The 14,421-nt window shown below is 47.7% G+C and overlaps 4 protein-coding genes across 4 annotated transcripts; 2 read left to right on the top strand and 2 right to left on the bottom strand.

Annotated features, from left to right (window-relative positions):
* Positions 1-869: 869 nt before the first annotated feature.
* On the bottom strand, positions 870-2,621 carry COCVIDRAFT_35581 (hypothetical protein; the record flags this gene model as incomplete). Its single annotated transcript, XM_014703580.1, has 4 exons — positions 870-1,263; positions 1,320-1,830; positions 1,886-2,229; positions 2,284-2,621. 4 exons carry the CDS (start codon positions 2,619-2,621, stop codon positions 870-872), a joined length of 1,587 nt encoding a protein of 528 aa, XP_014559066.1.
* A 1,572-nt stretch (positions 2,622-4,193) lies between these two features.
* Positions 4,194-5,985, top strand: COCVIDRAFT_35580 (glycoside hydrolase family 79 protein; the record flags this gene model as incomplete). Its single annotated transcript, XM_014703579.1, has 4 exons — positions 4,194-4,383; positions 4,440-4,539; positions 4,595-5,410; positions 5,469-5,985. The coding sequence occupies 4 exons, from the start codon at positions 4,194-4,196 to the stop codon at positions 5,983-5,985; spliced, it is 1,623 nt and encodes a 540-aa protein (XP_014559065.1).
* An 830-nt stretch (positions 5,986-6,815) lies between these two features.
* On the top strand, positions 6,816-8,740 carry COCVIDRAFT_24487 (hypothetical protein; the record flags this gene model as incomplete). Its single annotated transcript, XM_014703557.1, has 3 exons — positions 6,816-6,851; positions 6,918-7,154; positions 7,205-8,740. The coding sequence occupies 3 exons, from the start codon at positions 6,816-6,818 to the stop codon at positions 8,738-8,740; spliced, it is 1,809 nt and encodes a 602-aa protein (XP_014559043.1).
* Positions 8,741-11,549: 2,809 nt separating this feature from the next.
* COCVIDRAFT_92850 (hypothetical protein) lies at positions 11,550-13,142 on the bottom strand (the record flags this gene model as incomplete). Its single annotated transcript, XM_014703578.1, has 2 exons — positions 11,550-12,574; positions 12,674-13,142. The coding sequence occupies 2 exons, from the start codon at positions 13,140-13,142 to the stop codon at positions 11,550-11,552; spliced, it is 1,494 nt and encodes a 497-aa protein (XP_014559064.1).
* Between the last annotated feature and the right edge of the window lie 1,279 nt (positions 13,143-14,421).

The following is a 14,421-nucleotide window of genomic DNA, read 5'->3' as shown; positions in this document are numbered from 1 at the left end:
GCCTTGCGATCAAGCTGATCGAATGGCTATTGATTCTTAGAGCGACTAGTGAACATGGATGTAACCACCACACCTGTCACAATCGCTCCATGTTCTGACACCTTTCGCAGTCTGGCGCCAGCCGCATTGCGAGAAGCTTTTTTTTGCGAAGAAGAAATTCTGGCAAAATGAGCACGACCAGACCTGGCCACCGCCCGGGCCAAGTGTCTACTTGTGGTGTTGGTACATGGTACAATGTCTTTGGATGTTGTACATTCTCTATTGTGGACTCTATGGAGTTTGAAACAGAAAGGCTTTACATTGACGAGACGACGTTCAGTCTATAACTTCATAGGAGTCCACAATAGAGAGACTTTTGAGGGCTTTACTCTTATCTCAAGTGCCTTGCAATACTCAAGACGAGTGTGGCAGACCATGAGTGGAGAGTTTTTGACTTGACTTCGGTCATCTCATTCCGCTTCCAAATTATGCTAGAGCTTGCCAACTAGTTATCCTTCCGTTGGCAAGTGTGGACAGGGAAGCAAGATTAATACCTGTCCGTCATCTTATATTTTGATGACGCGCCTTCGATCCGCGATGCGTCAAGCCGATGAATTGGCTTGGGGTCTAGGTTCAGGCAAACATATTTTTGTCTTGTTGTGACTTTTCTTCCATCCGACACATGATGCTGTATTCACTGAGGATCGTGGCTGTCTTTATTCAGTGAGCCCTATCCCAAATCTTACGCCAACCCTGATGCACGACCTCAACGAGTATGTCCAACATCAGCTGCAGACGCCATCACCACGCTTATACAACGTAACACATGGATACAATTTCTTACTATCATTCGTCTTCAGCTTGCACCATGTACATGCCATGACCCTTTCCTAGTTCATACTCTCCAGTGTCTGTGCATCACTCTCACCCCATGGGTAGAGTTGTTCAGCTTTCTCAATCAACTCACGGCACCTCTCGTTCCTTGGTTTAATGCTAAGACGATATGGAACTGGATGACTAACAATACCAGGCTTGAATTCAATTCTCGGCTCTACTGTCCTCCCATTCTCAACGAGCTTCTCAATACTGAACACTGCTAGCGATTGCGCGATGGTTGTGAATAGCGCATTGTCGGCGATATAGCGACCGGGGCAGACACGACGGCCGTAACCGAATGTCCAGTTTCGTGGATCGGGTTCGGCGGTATGGGTTGGAGTTTCTATGAAGCGTTCGGGCCGGAAGCTCATTGGATCTGCGTATGTGGCAGGGTCGTGGGTGAACCACCTATGATATATAAGATAAGAAAGAAACCAGTATAAAGTAAGAGGTGAGGAACATACCAGATATTAGTCATGATGAGGGCCCCTTTCGGAATCCTATACCCGTTGATGCTATCCTCTTCTAAGGGGCAATGGGGCAAAGCCATCGGTGCAACAGGGTGCCAACGATGGGTCTCCTTGACCATGGCTTCAATATACGGTAAGCTAGCTTTGTCGCTTGTAGTCGGCAATCGATCACCACCGATCACACGGTCCAGCTCCTCCTGTGCCTTCTTCTGTACATCTGGGAAGATAGCCATGGCTAGAAAGAAGTCCATAATGGCCGATACTGTTGTGTCAGAGCCACCCAAGTACATGGAGACTGCGGACCATCTATGAACATCCTCCATCGAAGCCTCTGTGCCAAGAAACTCAATGGCCTGGGATAAGAAGGACGTTTTTGCTTTCTTGTTTCGCATCTGTTCCTTGACCCAATTGTAGGGCTGTTCAGCGCTGCGGAAGAAATTCTTTCTCATTTCTCGGGCTACATCTTTGAAGCCGGTGCCTGGACACCAGTCGGGGAGGTAGCGTACTAGGGGAGTGTCAGAACTGAGAAAGTATTCCAATAACCTGTGTTTTTCGCTTACAGAACGGTAGTAGATCAACGGTCCACTTTCCTGGCACACCTGCAATCCCAATGTCGGTCATCGCTTGTTCCGCCATATCAACGAGTGGGTCCGGACCTCGCGCGTTGGGTGTGTACCCATAAGTGATTCTCAATATCACCGCGCCAGCTTCTTTTCTGATATGATCGAACAAATTCTCGGGGCTATCCAAGAGATTGAGCAAGAAATGTGCTGCCTCTTCATTTTGTATACGATCAAATGCTGCAATAGAGGTAGTCGATCCGGCAATCTTAGCAAGGTTGCGACGTTGCTGTCTAAATTCGGCACCAGGCTGCAGCATGGCCAACATATTCTTCCAGCCCACCCTGTTCGTATTAGCTTCCACGAAAGAATATCAATTCGGATTCGGTTAGATGTACATCTCACCACTAAAGACCTGTTTCGGCCTTGCAGAGTAGTTTGGTGCGCGGTCCTTCAAGAGCTTCAGTGCGATGTCTGCATCATTGACAATTATAAACGTTTGGCCGAGAACAGAGACAGAGCTGATCGGACCATAGGTGTCCTTGTGTTTGAGCCAATGCATCCATTCGACGTCGTTGACCTTAGGCATGTCCTTGATATTACCCAGGATCGGGAGGCCTCTGGGACCTGGAGGAAGAGGTAGCTGATGTCTTTTCACCAGCAGATAGCGGATCACGAAAAAGAGCGCGGCAACGCCAAAGGCGACACCGATGTTTGGAGTAGAAAGTAGCGACATGGTGAAGCTACAGTTTTCTCATTTAAACAAGTGGTATGAAGGATATGAAGAGAAGTGACTGGAAGGGAAACAAGAAGATCAGAAGGGTAGGACAACCATTGAGGATACGACTTATAAAGAGGGAGATCTGCCAAATATCTTCTTGTTCGTTATCGTCCATTTGCCTCAAAGGGACAAATTACTGCAGAGCGTTCACATGATGCACATTTTGCAAGCTGCACAAGCACTTCAGTAAATACATGGTGCGGATGCAACAACCAACGATAGAGCCAGAAATGATATGTTGGGGATACCTGCACAGCATTGCTCCATTTAAATCATGCTTTGATCGGTGAGCTTGTTCCCGTGAGCCGCTCGTAACGAACATGTGCAACAAAGCATTCTTGCTCTTATCCATTCACTATTCGGCGGTCGAGGAGTCAGACAAGTTTCTGGAATTAGCTCGAGAGAAATCATATCTGCCCTATCGTCATGCGCAAGATTTTGGGCTAAACGAAAGACGACTGTGTTATAGATAGGGTGGCGCATGTAACTACGCGGGGAACGCACGACTGCATCAAGCCTGGGCATTCGTAGGTGTGGTCACACAAGGAGGAGGTTATATATTGCTTACGTGAGGTTAGCGAAGGCGGCAATCGCAAGATACTTGATTGTCAGCAAGATGCATTGACGATCTTATTGAGGGGTAATATTGCTATGCTTTCCCTTTATGCTTACTAAAAAATGCCTAATTGTTTTTTTTTTGAATTCTTACGTTGGACGAGTTCGGTAAAGAGACATGGAACCGCAAAGTCTGTGTTTACACGCCCCTTTGGCGTGTTTTCTCGTAGTATAAAGTGCGGCGCGCGCTTCATGCAGCTTCCGCTGCATAGCACGTACCATCACTCCCGACAGCTTCTCCTTCGCGAGAAAATAACGCGATCTAATTGGCTCAAAGACTTCCTGTTATCATTCATCAGATCTATGCTACACAAAATGCTACGTAAACTTCTCCTTCTTATATAGGTTGGTCCTTCACAACATGATGAGCACCAACATCTCTAGCTGCTCGCAGCCAGGAGCCATTCATCATTGACTTCGGGCTATCAGTACCATCTTTCGTCTCCACGGTATATCTTAGGCTGCAACTCAGCTGACATAACGCGCAATCAAATTCTTGTGAAATATCTAAGCGATGTTTGCTATCAAATGCCATCCTACACGAAAGACAAGGATTTAACCTCGGTATGACGAACAACCAGGCAGCTTCAATAAGAATAGGAAGCATGGTGCCGAAATAATGGTCCGCAACGAGAGTCGGGAAGTGGGGGCTGGCCATATTAATGGCGTGAATGCACTAACTTCTTGTTCCTCCGCCTCCAAGATTATGTTTTACCCCGCCTTTCAGCTCGTCATTATCCCTGTCATCTTCCCCACACCACGTGTAGATCGTTCAGATGGGTCATAAGTCACGGGACAAGTAACGCGTCGTGCAAAGGCCGCGGCACGATGCGGTCAATATTCAATCGCCGAAGGCGTTGATAAGTGGCAGGGGATAATTCCGTATCACAAGTATCGTATCCAGTAGGCAAAATGTTCTTCACCAACAATCGTTCTTTGCTACTGTCATGCCTTGTGACGCTCGTGGAAGTAGAGGCTGCTCGTATACCTTCGAGACCTAAATCGATTGCTATTCAACAGTCAAGCCCCCAAAATGCCGGCATTCCTCTGGATCCATTCGTTTCTTTCTCATTCGAGTTTTCATCATGGCCCGATTTTGCTGGTATTTTGAATCACAAATCCTACTGCTAAAGCTCAGTACTTACACTTTACTGCCAGGTAACCTATCAAATCCAAATAATTTCACCGGAAACCTTTTGAGTAACTTGGGCAAGTTACAAGGCTCCATGCCATATGTTCGAGTGGGAGGAAATACACAGTAATTATATGCTTTTTGCATACACAAAAAGACACTACTCTAACTGAGGACTCAGGGACTGGGCGGTTTTCGATGAATCGCAAAAGACCAACATAATTGGTATCATTCAACCAGAGCTCTCGGCCGACTACCCAACCATCATCACGTTTGGACCGTCCTATTTCGAGTCCTACCAGACTATGCCTAAGGGTATAAAATATGCTCATGGTCTCAATATGGCCGCCAATTCTAGTGCCGAGAGAGCTGGCACTTTTCATTCCGCCTCATATGCTTGCAAGGCAATCGGGAGCAATCTTTTGTACTGGGAGTATGGCAACGAGCCCGATCTTTTCAATCTTGCTGGCCACCGACCCCGCAACTACACCGAAGCGGATTACGTTTCTGAATGGTTGAATGGAACTAAGGCCATTAAAGATATTGTTAAAGTAGCATGTCCGGAACTCGCTGGTGTTAAGTTCATGGGACCGAGCTTCGCAGGCCCTACAGCTGTGGACATAGCCACTCTGAATGCTGTCAAAGCATGGAGAGAAGGTATCAACAAGGATGATGACATAGGCATAGTTACTTTGCATCACTACATGGGCGTGTCTACCTCTCCTGGAATCACGCTGCAAGGCACATTGATGAACCACACGAACGTTAAAGTAAAGGCAGAGGCTCAATTCAACCTGTCGAGAGGAATCAGAGAATCAGAAAATGCGCCGGCTCCAGACATTCCTATTATCATGGGTGAGCATAACTCGCTCGCCAGACAAGGACGACCGGGTTTGAGCAACAGTTTTGGAGCAGCGTTGTGGGGCATTGACTGGAATTTGTACCTCGCATCACATAACATATCCCGCTCACATATGCACCAAGGGACCAACTATCGGTAAGTATATTGTTCCCACCACTTATTTTTCAATTTCCGACTGACGGCAAATCCAAAGCTATCAAGCATGGCAGCCTATCGAAACAAATCTAACAACCAAAGGAACGAAGCCGCCATATTATGGAAGCGTGGCTGTTGCAGCGTTCATGCATCGAGAACTACCCTCAGATCATTTAAGTGTCTCTCACCTCGACTCATCTTCTGAGTTCTCGACCCAGTATGCGGCTTACATCAACAACACTTTGGCTCGCATCCTACTCGTAGACCTACACACTTACAATACAACTGACAATAACTACACAACTCCATTCCCGCGACCCGTCGAAGAATACGAATTGAAGCTACCTGGTTGCTCCGAAGGCAAGGCCCAGGTGCAAAGATTGATTGCAAATGGAAGTGATGCAATTACGGGCATTACTTGGGATGGCTACAGCTACAACTATGAGCTGGATGAGGGAAAGCCTGTTCGGTTGAACAATGTCACTCGTGGAGAAAACGTAAAAGCAAGCGAAGATGGCGTGATTAGGGTTGATGTTCCTTGGAGTAGCGCGGCAATCGTCACTCTGGATTGTTGAACTGTTTTTAGCGAGATGATAGATGACGACTAGACTGTGATTGTAGTGAAGTTGTATACCAGTTAAGGATCTTACAATACATCGCTTTCCTAATGCAACCACTAGGGAGAAAATTTATGGTGCGATTGCGAAAACGATTAGTATCGTTGACTTTCCTTGACTCTCCATTATTATCGCCGGCGGAAAGCCGGTAGTTGATATTTTGGATTAGCCCCGGTATTCATGCTTGTGAGTACACACCATGGAATTAATTAAACCCTCCATATTTCGAAAGATATGTAAAAGGCAGTTTGCATTCGCTACTACACCGCTCTTCTTTGCGACAGTAGTCTCCCAAGCAATGCGCTGTAGAAAGGCCTGAGTCGTTGCTCACCCGCAAACTACTGGCTTCGAGGTGGTTTAGCCGAAAAGGCCTATACGGACCAGACCACCCAGTAGTGGCATTGAGAGTGGCGGCGAAAGATCTTGAGACAACCTACTATCTGTATCGGCTGCAACTCTCTTATGACGCAGGGCTCACGTCGTTGCATTATGCGTTATGACTTTCCCCACGATTCGGCTTTTGCCGACAGCACGGTCAGGTGCTAGCGCGATGTGGCGATAAGAGATGTGGCGGTGCGCGTAGCGATCGCCCGCGTGGGACTTTCGGGAATGTTCTTTTACGTCACCGCTTCCGCCTACAAGGCCCACAACATCGACACACCAACGCGTAAAGCTTAAAGATTCTAGGCTTGCGCTGATCTTGTACCATACTGTGAAATCAAAGAAACTTCCTAAACAACAGAGTAGTATTGTGCGACGGATAGAGTTGGCTACGTGTGATTTCTATCATGGACGTGGAACTCTACGTGTACGACCTATCTCAAGTAAGTCTCCAATGGAGAGCGCTCTCATAGACGCCTTTCAGAGAGCAACGGTACTAACGGATCTAGGGTCTGGCGAAGAGCATGTCTCGCCAGTTTCTTGGAATACAAATTGATGCTGTATACCACACGTCTATCGTCTTTGGCGGCATAGAATACTACTTCGGACAAGGAGTGCAGACATGTAGAGCGGGAGCGACTCACCACGGCCGGCCGATGGAGGTTATTAAGCTGGGACAGACTGCGCTTCCAATGGAGGTGATTCTAGAGTACCTAGAATCTCTGAAAAAGATATACACACCCGAAGTAAGTAAACTCCAAACACCATGCCATGAGCAAGTGCTGATGTTTTCCAGTCATACGATCTATTCGCACATAACTGCAACAACTTCTCAAACGATTTTGCAATGTTCCTTGTTGGCAAGGGAATACCGGATCATATCACCTCTCTCCCACAAACCGTTCTCAACACGCCCTTTGGGCAAATGCTCAAACCGCAGATTGATGCCGCCATGCGACCAATTGTACAGGCACCTACGCCCCATGCGGGTCAAGTACAACCATCAAGTGCGAGTGCGTCGAATGGAATAGCAAACGGAGCTTCTTCCGGCAGCATGACTGAACTAGAAATGAACACGGGCAAAGTCAATAATGTTACATCAATTAGGGACGTAGATCGCTTACTTGGCCTCGCCAAGGATCGCTGCGCCATCATCTTCTTCACTAGCTCTACATGCGCTCCTTGCAAGATTATGTATCAGCCATACGACCAACTCGCAGCGGAAGCAGGGATGAAGTGTGTGTTCATCAAGATCGATTTTAGCCACGCCGACAGCTCGATTAGTACCCGATATCCTAACGTACGCGCGACTCCAACATTTATTACATATCTGAAGGGAGAACAGCGAGATGAGTGGAGTGGAGCCGATCCAAGGCAGCTGCGTAGCAATGTAGAGATGTTGCTCAATTCAGCATTTCCGCCTCACCCACATCTGGACAAGAGCACACCTTTGCTCATGCGACAGAACCAAAGACCTATCAGATTCACAAAGGTACCGCCATTGGAGAAGTTGGTTGCGAAGATGGGAGATGCTGGAAACGATCCTGCCGTGTCATCTATTGTCGCTTTTATCCAAGCCCGTGAGAAGTCCGGAGCGATTGAAGCACCCTTGACCGAACTCCCAAAGTTTGCGGATTTCTTGAGAAAAATCACCTCTGTGCTTCCGACTGAGCTCCTATTTACTGCGCTGGACCTGCTTAGGATAGCGCTCACCGACGCTCGTGTCGCCGGCTTTTTCGCAGAGGAGCATAGAGGCGCAACGGGTACACCAGCGACAGTACACCATCTACTCGACCATGTTGACAAACTGGGTGATAGCGCACCATATTCCCTCCGGCTCACCACACTGCACCTAGCGTGCAACCTCTTCAGTTCACAACTCTTCGTACCGCACCTTCTCTCACAGCCGCTTTCATCAAATCTCATTTCCATCTTGACGACCGCTCTTCTCGATGAGAAATATCCCGCACTCAAAGCCTCGGCCCTTAATCTAGCAATGAATATCACTTCTTCCAACCACCAGGTGCGGATGAAGAAGTATAGCGCCAACCCCTCACACTCCCTGCCCGGGGAGACGGAACTTGAGGAGTCCGAGCAGGTCGAGCTTCTCGCTTCGCTGCTCGAAAACATAAGTACCGAGGAGGAGTGGAACGACAATAAGAAGATGAGCGTGATTAGTGTTGGGTGGTTAGTATATGGCGCTGATATGAATGGCGAGCTGAGAGATTTGTGGAGAGTCATGGATGCGGCAGGTACCATGGGTAATGTCCAGGCAAAGGATGCTGAGGATCGGCTGCTGGTTAAGGAAGTCAAGAGCTTGTTAGAGGCATAGAACTATGGGATAGATTACATCAAGAACAGCAATGTGATTCCCTTTTTTGTTTGAATGTATTGGTTGCTTTTATGTTATATCACCCGCCTTATCAATTGGATCGGCCATGATGTTATTCATACTACTAGCAGCAAAAAAGTGACATTTGAAGACTACTGATATCGAACCTTCTTGGTTATTCTAGCTAAGCATGGGTTCTGCATATGAAATTCAAGGCGCTGAAAGGCGAGCCCGTGAGCAAAAAGGAAGAGGCCGTCATGTACGTGCCAATAGGGATATATCCCATTCTATGTTCTATTCGAGTTCTTCTATCATCACGCCAATATGCCGAGTCCGACTCCTGGGTCTGGATTGAGGATATGCTACGAATGTACTACCATCACCCTGAAGCTGTGGTGCCGGATCGCGCGCTAGCACATCCTTGCGGGTGAAGCTGTAACCGCAGCGATATGGAGACCAGAGCCAGGTTCTGGTACCTTGATACGAATGCATCGGTGGCTGGAGAAGGGTGATGTGTGGGTGAGAAGACGTTTAGCGCTTCTTGGTTTGTTGACTTCGAAGATGTTGGCTTCTGCTGTCAATCATGAACATGTGATCGAATCCCTTACCAACTATGCACTTTGTGCCGCAACGTCTGAAGTCGGATCTGGGTCCATTTCCGCGAGGAATGCATCCGCTGCTTCGGCCGCTTTGGCCGCTTCTGCTGCTCTGACGGTTTTAATAGCCATACGCTGCGCTGCGCTTCCTCCTCTTCTACGTTTAGATTTGGAAACCTTTATCCGCTCTGCTTCTCTTTTTTTCGCCGCCTTCTGCCTTTTCTCGTAATTGTTCGCGTCTTGTGGATTCGGCTCGAGGGTCTCGGTTCCATCTGGGTGTCGCACCACCTTCCAACCGAACGGAGCCTCACGCAAGGTACATCGCGGCCCCCTCTCCTCCTCCTCGGGTTCGCCGTAAAGTCGTACGTATTCGCGCCTATGTCACATGTGTTGAGAGCTGGGTCTGGTGGGACGTAGAGCACTCGTGAACCGTACCTTGCTCCTGCTCCAGCCAGCTTGTCAGCTGCTTCGTTGCCTGGATTGCCTGCATGGCCCTTGACCCAACGAAAATACGTTGCGCTGCCTATCGCCTCGCGCTGTTCCAAGAGACGAACGCTCGGTTTGATCAACTCTAGATTCTTCAGCGGCTCGCCTTTGACCTTCCTCCAAATTTTCCATTCCCATTTATAATACCATTCTGTCACACACAAGATAGTGTATGTTGAGTCTGTTTCAATGAGGAGATTCTGTGTGGTGGGTATCGTTTGCAAGGCTTTCAAGACAGCTTTGAGCTCAGCGCGTTGGTTAGTTTGGGGACCCGAGCCCAAGGGTTCGCCATAATTTCTACGAATCGTCTAGTCAGTAGTGAGGCATGATGCAGTGCGCATAGCGTGTTGGGATGTGCTGATGCTTTCGCACCTTGGGTCGTTGGGCCCGAAGTAAACACCAACACCAGCTGCAGCCTTCTTCTTTCCATTGCCGAGAGAGCTGCCGTCAGTGCTGACTTGCTCAAAACCTGGAAATTCCTCAGACCACATTGTGCGTTTGACGTATGGTGGTTGGCGCTTTGTTTTGGGAAGAAACAGCTTTGCGTAGATTTGGCGTTTCGAGCTGTTGCAGCCGATGTGGCGCAACGCACGTGTTACTTCTACTGGTACGTACGTAATTATTGTAGCATCACACTTACAGATGATTGTGGTGAACAAACTCTACACCCACACCTCAAAATAAACAGGATTTTATATACATTTCCTCTTTCAAAACACCAGATCACTTTCTAACTTCTTCCTCGCACCAGTCTAATAGCGTTTATATGGCATTTCAAAGTGCGAGCGAAAATAGTCTCTCAACTCATATGTAGAGGGGACACTTTTAAATACCGTGACCTAGTAGCATATGATCAGGTGGCGGGTACAACTTGGTGCTGCTGTTCGGCGTGGATGGTTCATATCCAGCGAACTTTATTGCAGCTATTGTTTTTCGGCTATTATCTCCCTTGATTGCGAGTCGCCTCTTGGCCTGTAAATAGCGATATCCAATCTTGCTACAGTATAGATACTGACCTTACTAAGAAGTTATGTAGATTGTTGAGAGTCTATCCTCTCTCTAAACAAGGTATCATGGGCTATGCCTCTGAACTTCTATGTGCGCATCATGCCCGTGATACACAGCTTGAAGCTTATGGGATGACTGGAGACCTATCTTGATAGAGATCGTAAGGTACAGAAACTGCAAGTGTCATTTTAGAAACTCTCTGCCAGAACGTGTGAATCAATTAGATCGTGGTGCTTGTATACCAGCGCTTCGTGCTAACATGAGCCGGCTGTAGACCCAGGTCACTTTCATGGGCTGGACCAAGAGCTGTGCTTCGTCAAGACGTCGGGCTTTTTCTGGAAATATCCGTACAACTAGTAGATTTCGTACCTAGGCTCACAGTTGTCGTAGCGGAGCTAACTCATCCCAGATATCAATCTCTTGATTGGCTTGCACCGTGTCATGACACTGGGATCTGAGCATCTGGCTGCTGGTGTATTGGCGATGCAGTAAATCCTTGGCATAATTGGATTAAACCCGACGAACCATGCTGTGTTGGGTGAGCGCCATTGAATCAACACGATGTCAGTTCTTTTGAGGAGATCGAAAACAACGGGAAGACTGATGAGATGATATTTGTGTTGTACTGCGAAAACGAATAAAAACCAAATCCGATAAAGGCTCTGTTTCTTAGAAAGGAATACCAAAGTTCCTCTGACCAGGTAGCTCGGGCAAACTAATTACAAAGGTAAACCGCGTAGCCACCAAAGCTCGTGCCATGGCGGCAGCGGTGGTTCCGTCTGGAATTCGGACGGACTATGGTTGAACCATTGGCTATGCCATCCATTACAATCCAGGTCACGGTGGTTTTCAATTATAGCTTCGACGTCGTAAGGTTCACCAAGGTCGAAGTTACATCTAATGAGACAGCTAGTAGTGGAAAGTGTCTCCATTACTTTGGGAAATCCTTCAAAAATAAAGCGGCAGTCGAATCCACTTTGTGCCCAAGAAGGCCTCGATACTAGACCTCGAGAATAACATAGGTCAACAGCAGCTTGCCAAGCGGCGTCTCGTTGCACTATGCGGAAGACTTTAGAGGTGTGTTCGGGTATAGGGTCTCCATCTAAGACAAGAGTAAATGAGCCCTCAGGCATTCCGAGCGAAGGCAATGCCAAAGCCTCGACCATCCAATTCCCGACTAACTGTGAGACCTCTGAGGCCTGGAGACGGTCGTTTTGCATAGAGTCAACTCCCCGCCACCATTCGTGAAGATATCTATGTTGGATGCTCGAACTGGGTGCAAATACGGTCTTCCAGAGATTTACGCGGCGTTCGACGTGAAGTTTTTTGTTTTTCTGGCAGAGTGAAATAAAGCCGCGACCGTGAGTATGGGATTGTCCTACTGACATCTCGTCTTCGATGAGAACGATCTTACGAACCGAATTGCGGACCTTCTCGGTACATGAATTGAAGAATTGAAGCGCCAGAGCAGCTGCAGAGTACCTTAATGTTGTCTGTGGATGGCACTTGTATACCCTTTGGGAAACTCCTACAATATCTGCCAGGCGCTTGAGCTCAGCCATTTCGATGATGCGCCAGGGTTCGAGGTATGAATTTTGATGTCGCACTAGATCTAGATACCTGCTAGGAACATTGTAGGGTGGGCGCAGGCTCTTTACTGCATCGTTGAAGGCTGGATGTTTCGTCATAAGCTGCAATATGAACATCTGAAAGTCGCTCCAAATAGATCGTGCTTCACTGTCGTCTTCAAAGTTAGGCCAAAGCCGGTACTCTTCCCGGTCCCTCGACCGGGATCTCCAAGGACAGATATTGTGCCAAGTTATCGCCCAGAATTCCCGAGTACGAATGTGTTTCCAAGTTCTCGAGCGGAGTTCCCGAGTGTGGATGCTTTCCATGTTTCCCATGTTTCCCCCGGTTTTTCCCCAAGATGCGACCTGCTCTGCGAATTGGGGGTAGGTCTCTTTCGTCAGTCCGAGCATCTCGGTCGTAAACAGCATGGAACGCATCGCGCTGAGCAGATATCTTCTTAAAGCGCTGCAGTCACGAATCACATAGTGATGCAAAAGCGCTTGATCACGCAATGACTCCGTGTAGGCCGCCGAAAATGTGATCGTGTTCACTTGGAAAGCCAATCCTTCAAGCTCGAACGCAGCTTGTCGGTATGTCAAGGCTAGTGCATTAAAAACGGGGCCTCCATCAGCTCGCCGAAGTTTCCGCGTTTCCACATCGTACACGTAGCCGCCATCGCAGCGGACATAGTAGTCGTAAATTAGATTTCGTAACTCCCGGGGTAATTGGAAAAAGGGGAACATGCTTGATAATATACGATAGAGTTTCGTGTCGGTCTGGTAGCCGGCTTGAAGTGGTTCAAGTATGTGAGCGGACGGTGTGAATATGAACAAAGCCGTCAGTAATATAGTTTCTGGCAAAAATTGAGCGAGGAGGAGTATCTATAATGGCGTTGTAGCCATGTACCATGGGAGTGAACGTGTGCTATCCATGGTACGACGTGGCTGTGCGTAGGCATCCATCCATAACAACATCACACATACAATTTTGCATAGAGGAAACCATTTTTTTTTGCAACGGTGGGGGGCCGTTGTTATGACTTGACTTTTTTTCTCTGTTTGCTATATAGCGTATCAGATCAATTATCTCAGAAAAGAATGGCAGGCCACACCCCAACCTGCCGAAATCGGGTATCAAAAAAATGACTACAGTCAAAGTAAAAAATCGGGTGAGGCTGCAAGTTATGTTAGCATCTACATAAAAACCTCGGAGCTTCGGCTCAGAGACTTACGTCTGAGAGACTTACGTCTGCGAGACCCTGCTTCGAACCCTCAGGAATGGTTTGGTAATACTACCAAAATCGACAAGCTTGCTCAGCATATGACCATCGATGAGCCACAAGGAAACTTACATTGTAAACCTCTCAATGGGTATATGACAATAAGGCACAACTCCATTGGGTACGACAACCACCTAACCATATCAGCAGTTACTCCACAATAGGAACATCCTTCCGTACATACAACACGGTTGCGACTGATTACGAGTAAGTGATTGGCCAAGATCGAAGCATATGTAGCGTGACTTACCGAAGGCAGCAGAACAGCGAACTACGGTTGCGACTGGCTACAAGTGAGCAGTTTGCTAATACGGAAGACTATTGTTTGGAACTTACTGAGACAACAATACAACGAACTATGGTTGCAATAAGGACACTGGCCACCTGTAAGTGGTGCGGTAAAACCAAAGTGAATTGGGTATAACTTANCGCAGTGCAGCGAAGCTCTCCAATGCCCATAAATTCGCCATGTCTTCTCCTTTGAAATCAGCAACAACAGCCAGTGCGCAAAGAAACGAGCCTCACTGGTCTGTCTATCTCATCCCATCCCATCTCATCCCGACCACGGATCAATTCCGACACCATCTCAACTATGAAGTCAGCAATGGTATCAATTGAAAAGAAACATGACACTTACATCTATCTGTTCGAAAATGCGATTCTTCTCCCGGCTGCGATCCTGGCAGTCATCTCGTGCCAAGCCGAGCCCGTCAGAAAAGCTATCCATCCCTGTAGGGCTCTCT

Source organism: Bipolaris victoriae (genome assembly GCF_000527765.1).
Source record: "Bipolaris victoriae FI3 unplaced genomic scaffold scaffold_21, whole genome shotgun sequence".
NCBI lineage: Eukaryota > Fungi > Ascomycota > Dothideomycetes > Pleosporales > Pleosporaceae > Bipolaris > Bipolaris victoriae.
This window is presented reverse-complemented; position numbering and strand designations above follow the sequence as displayed.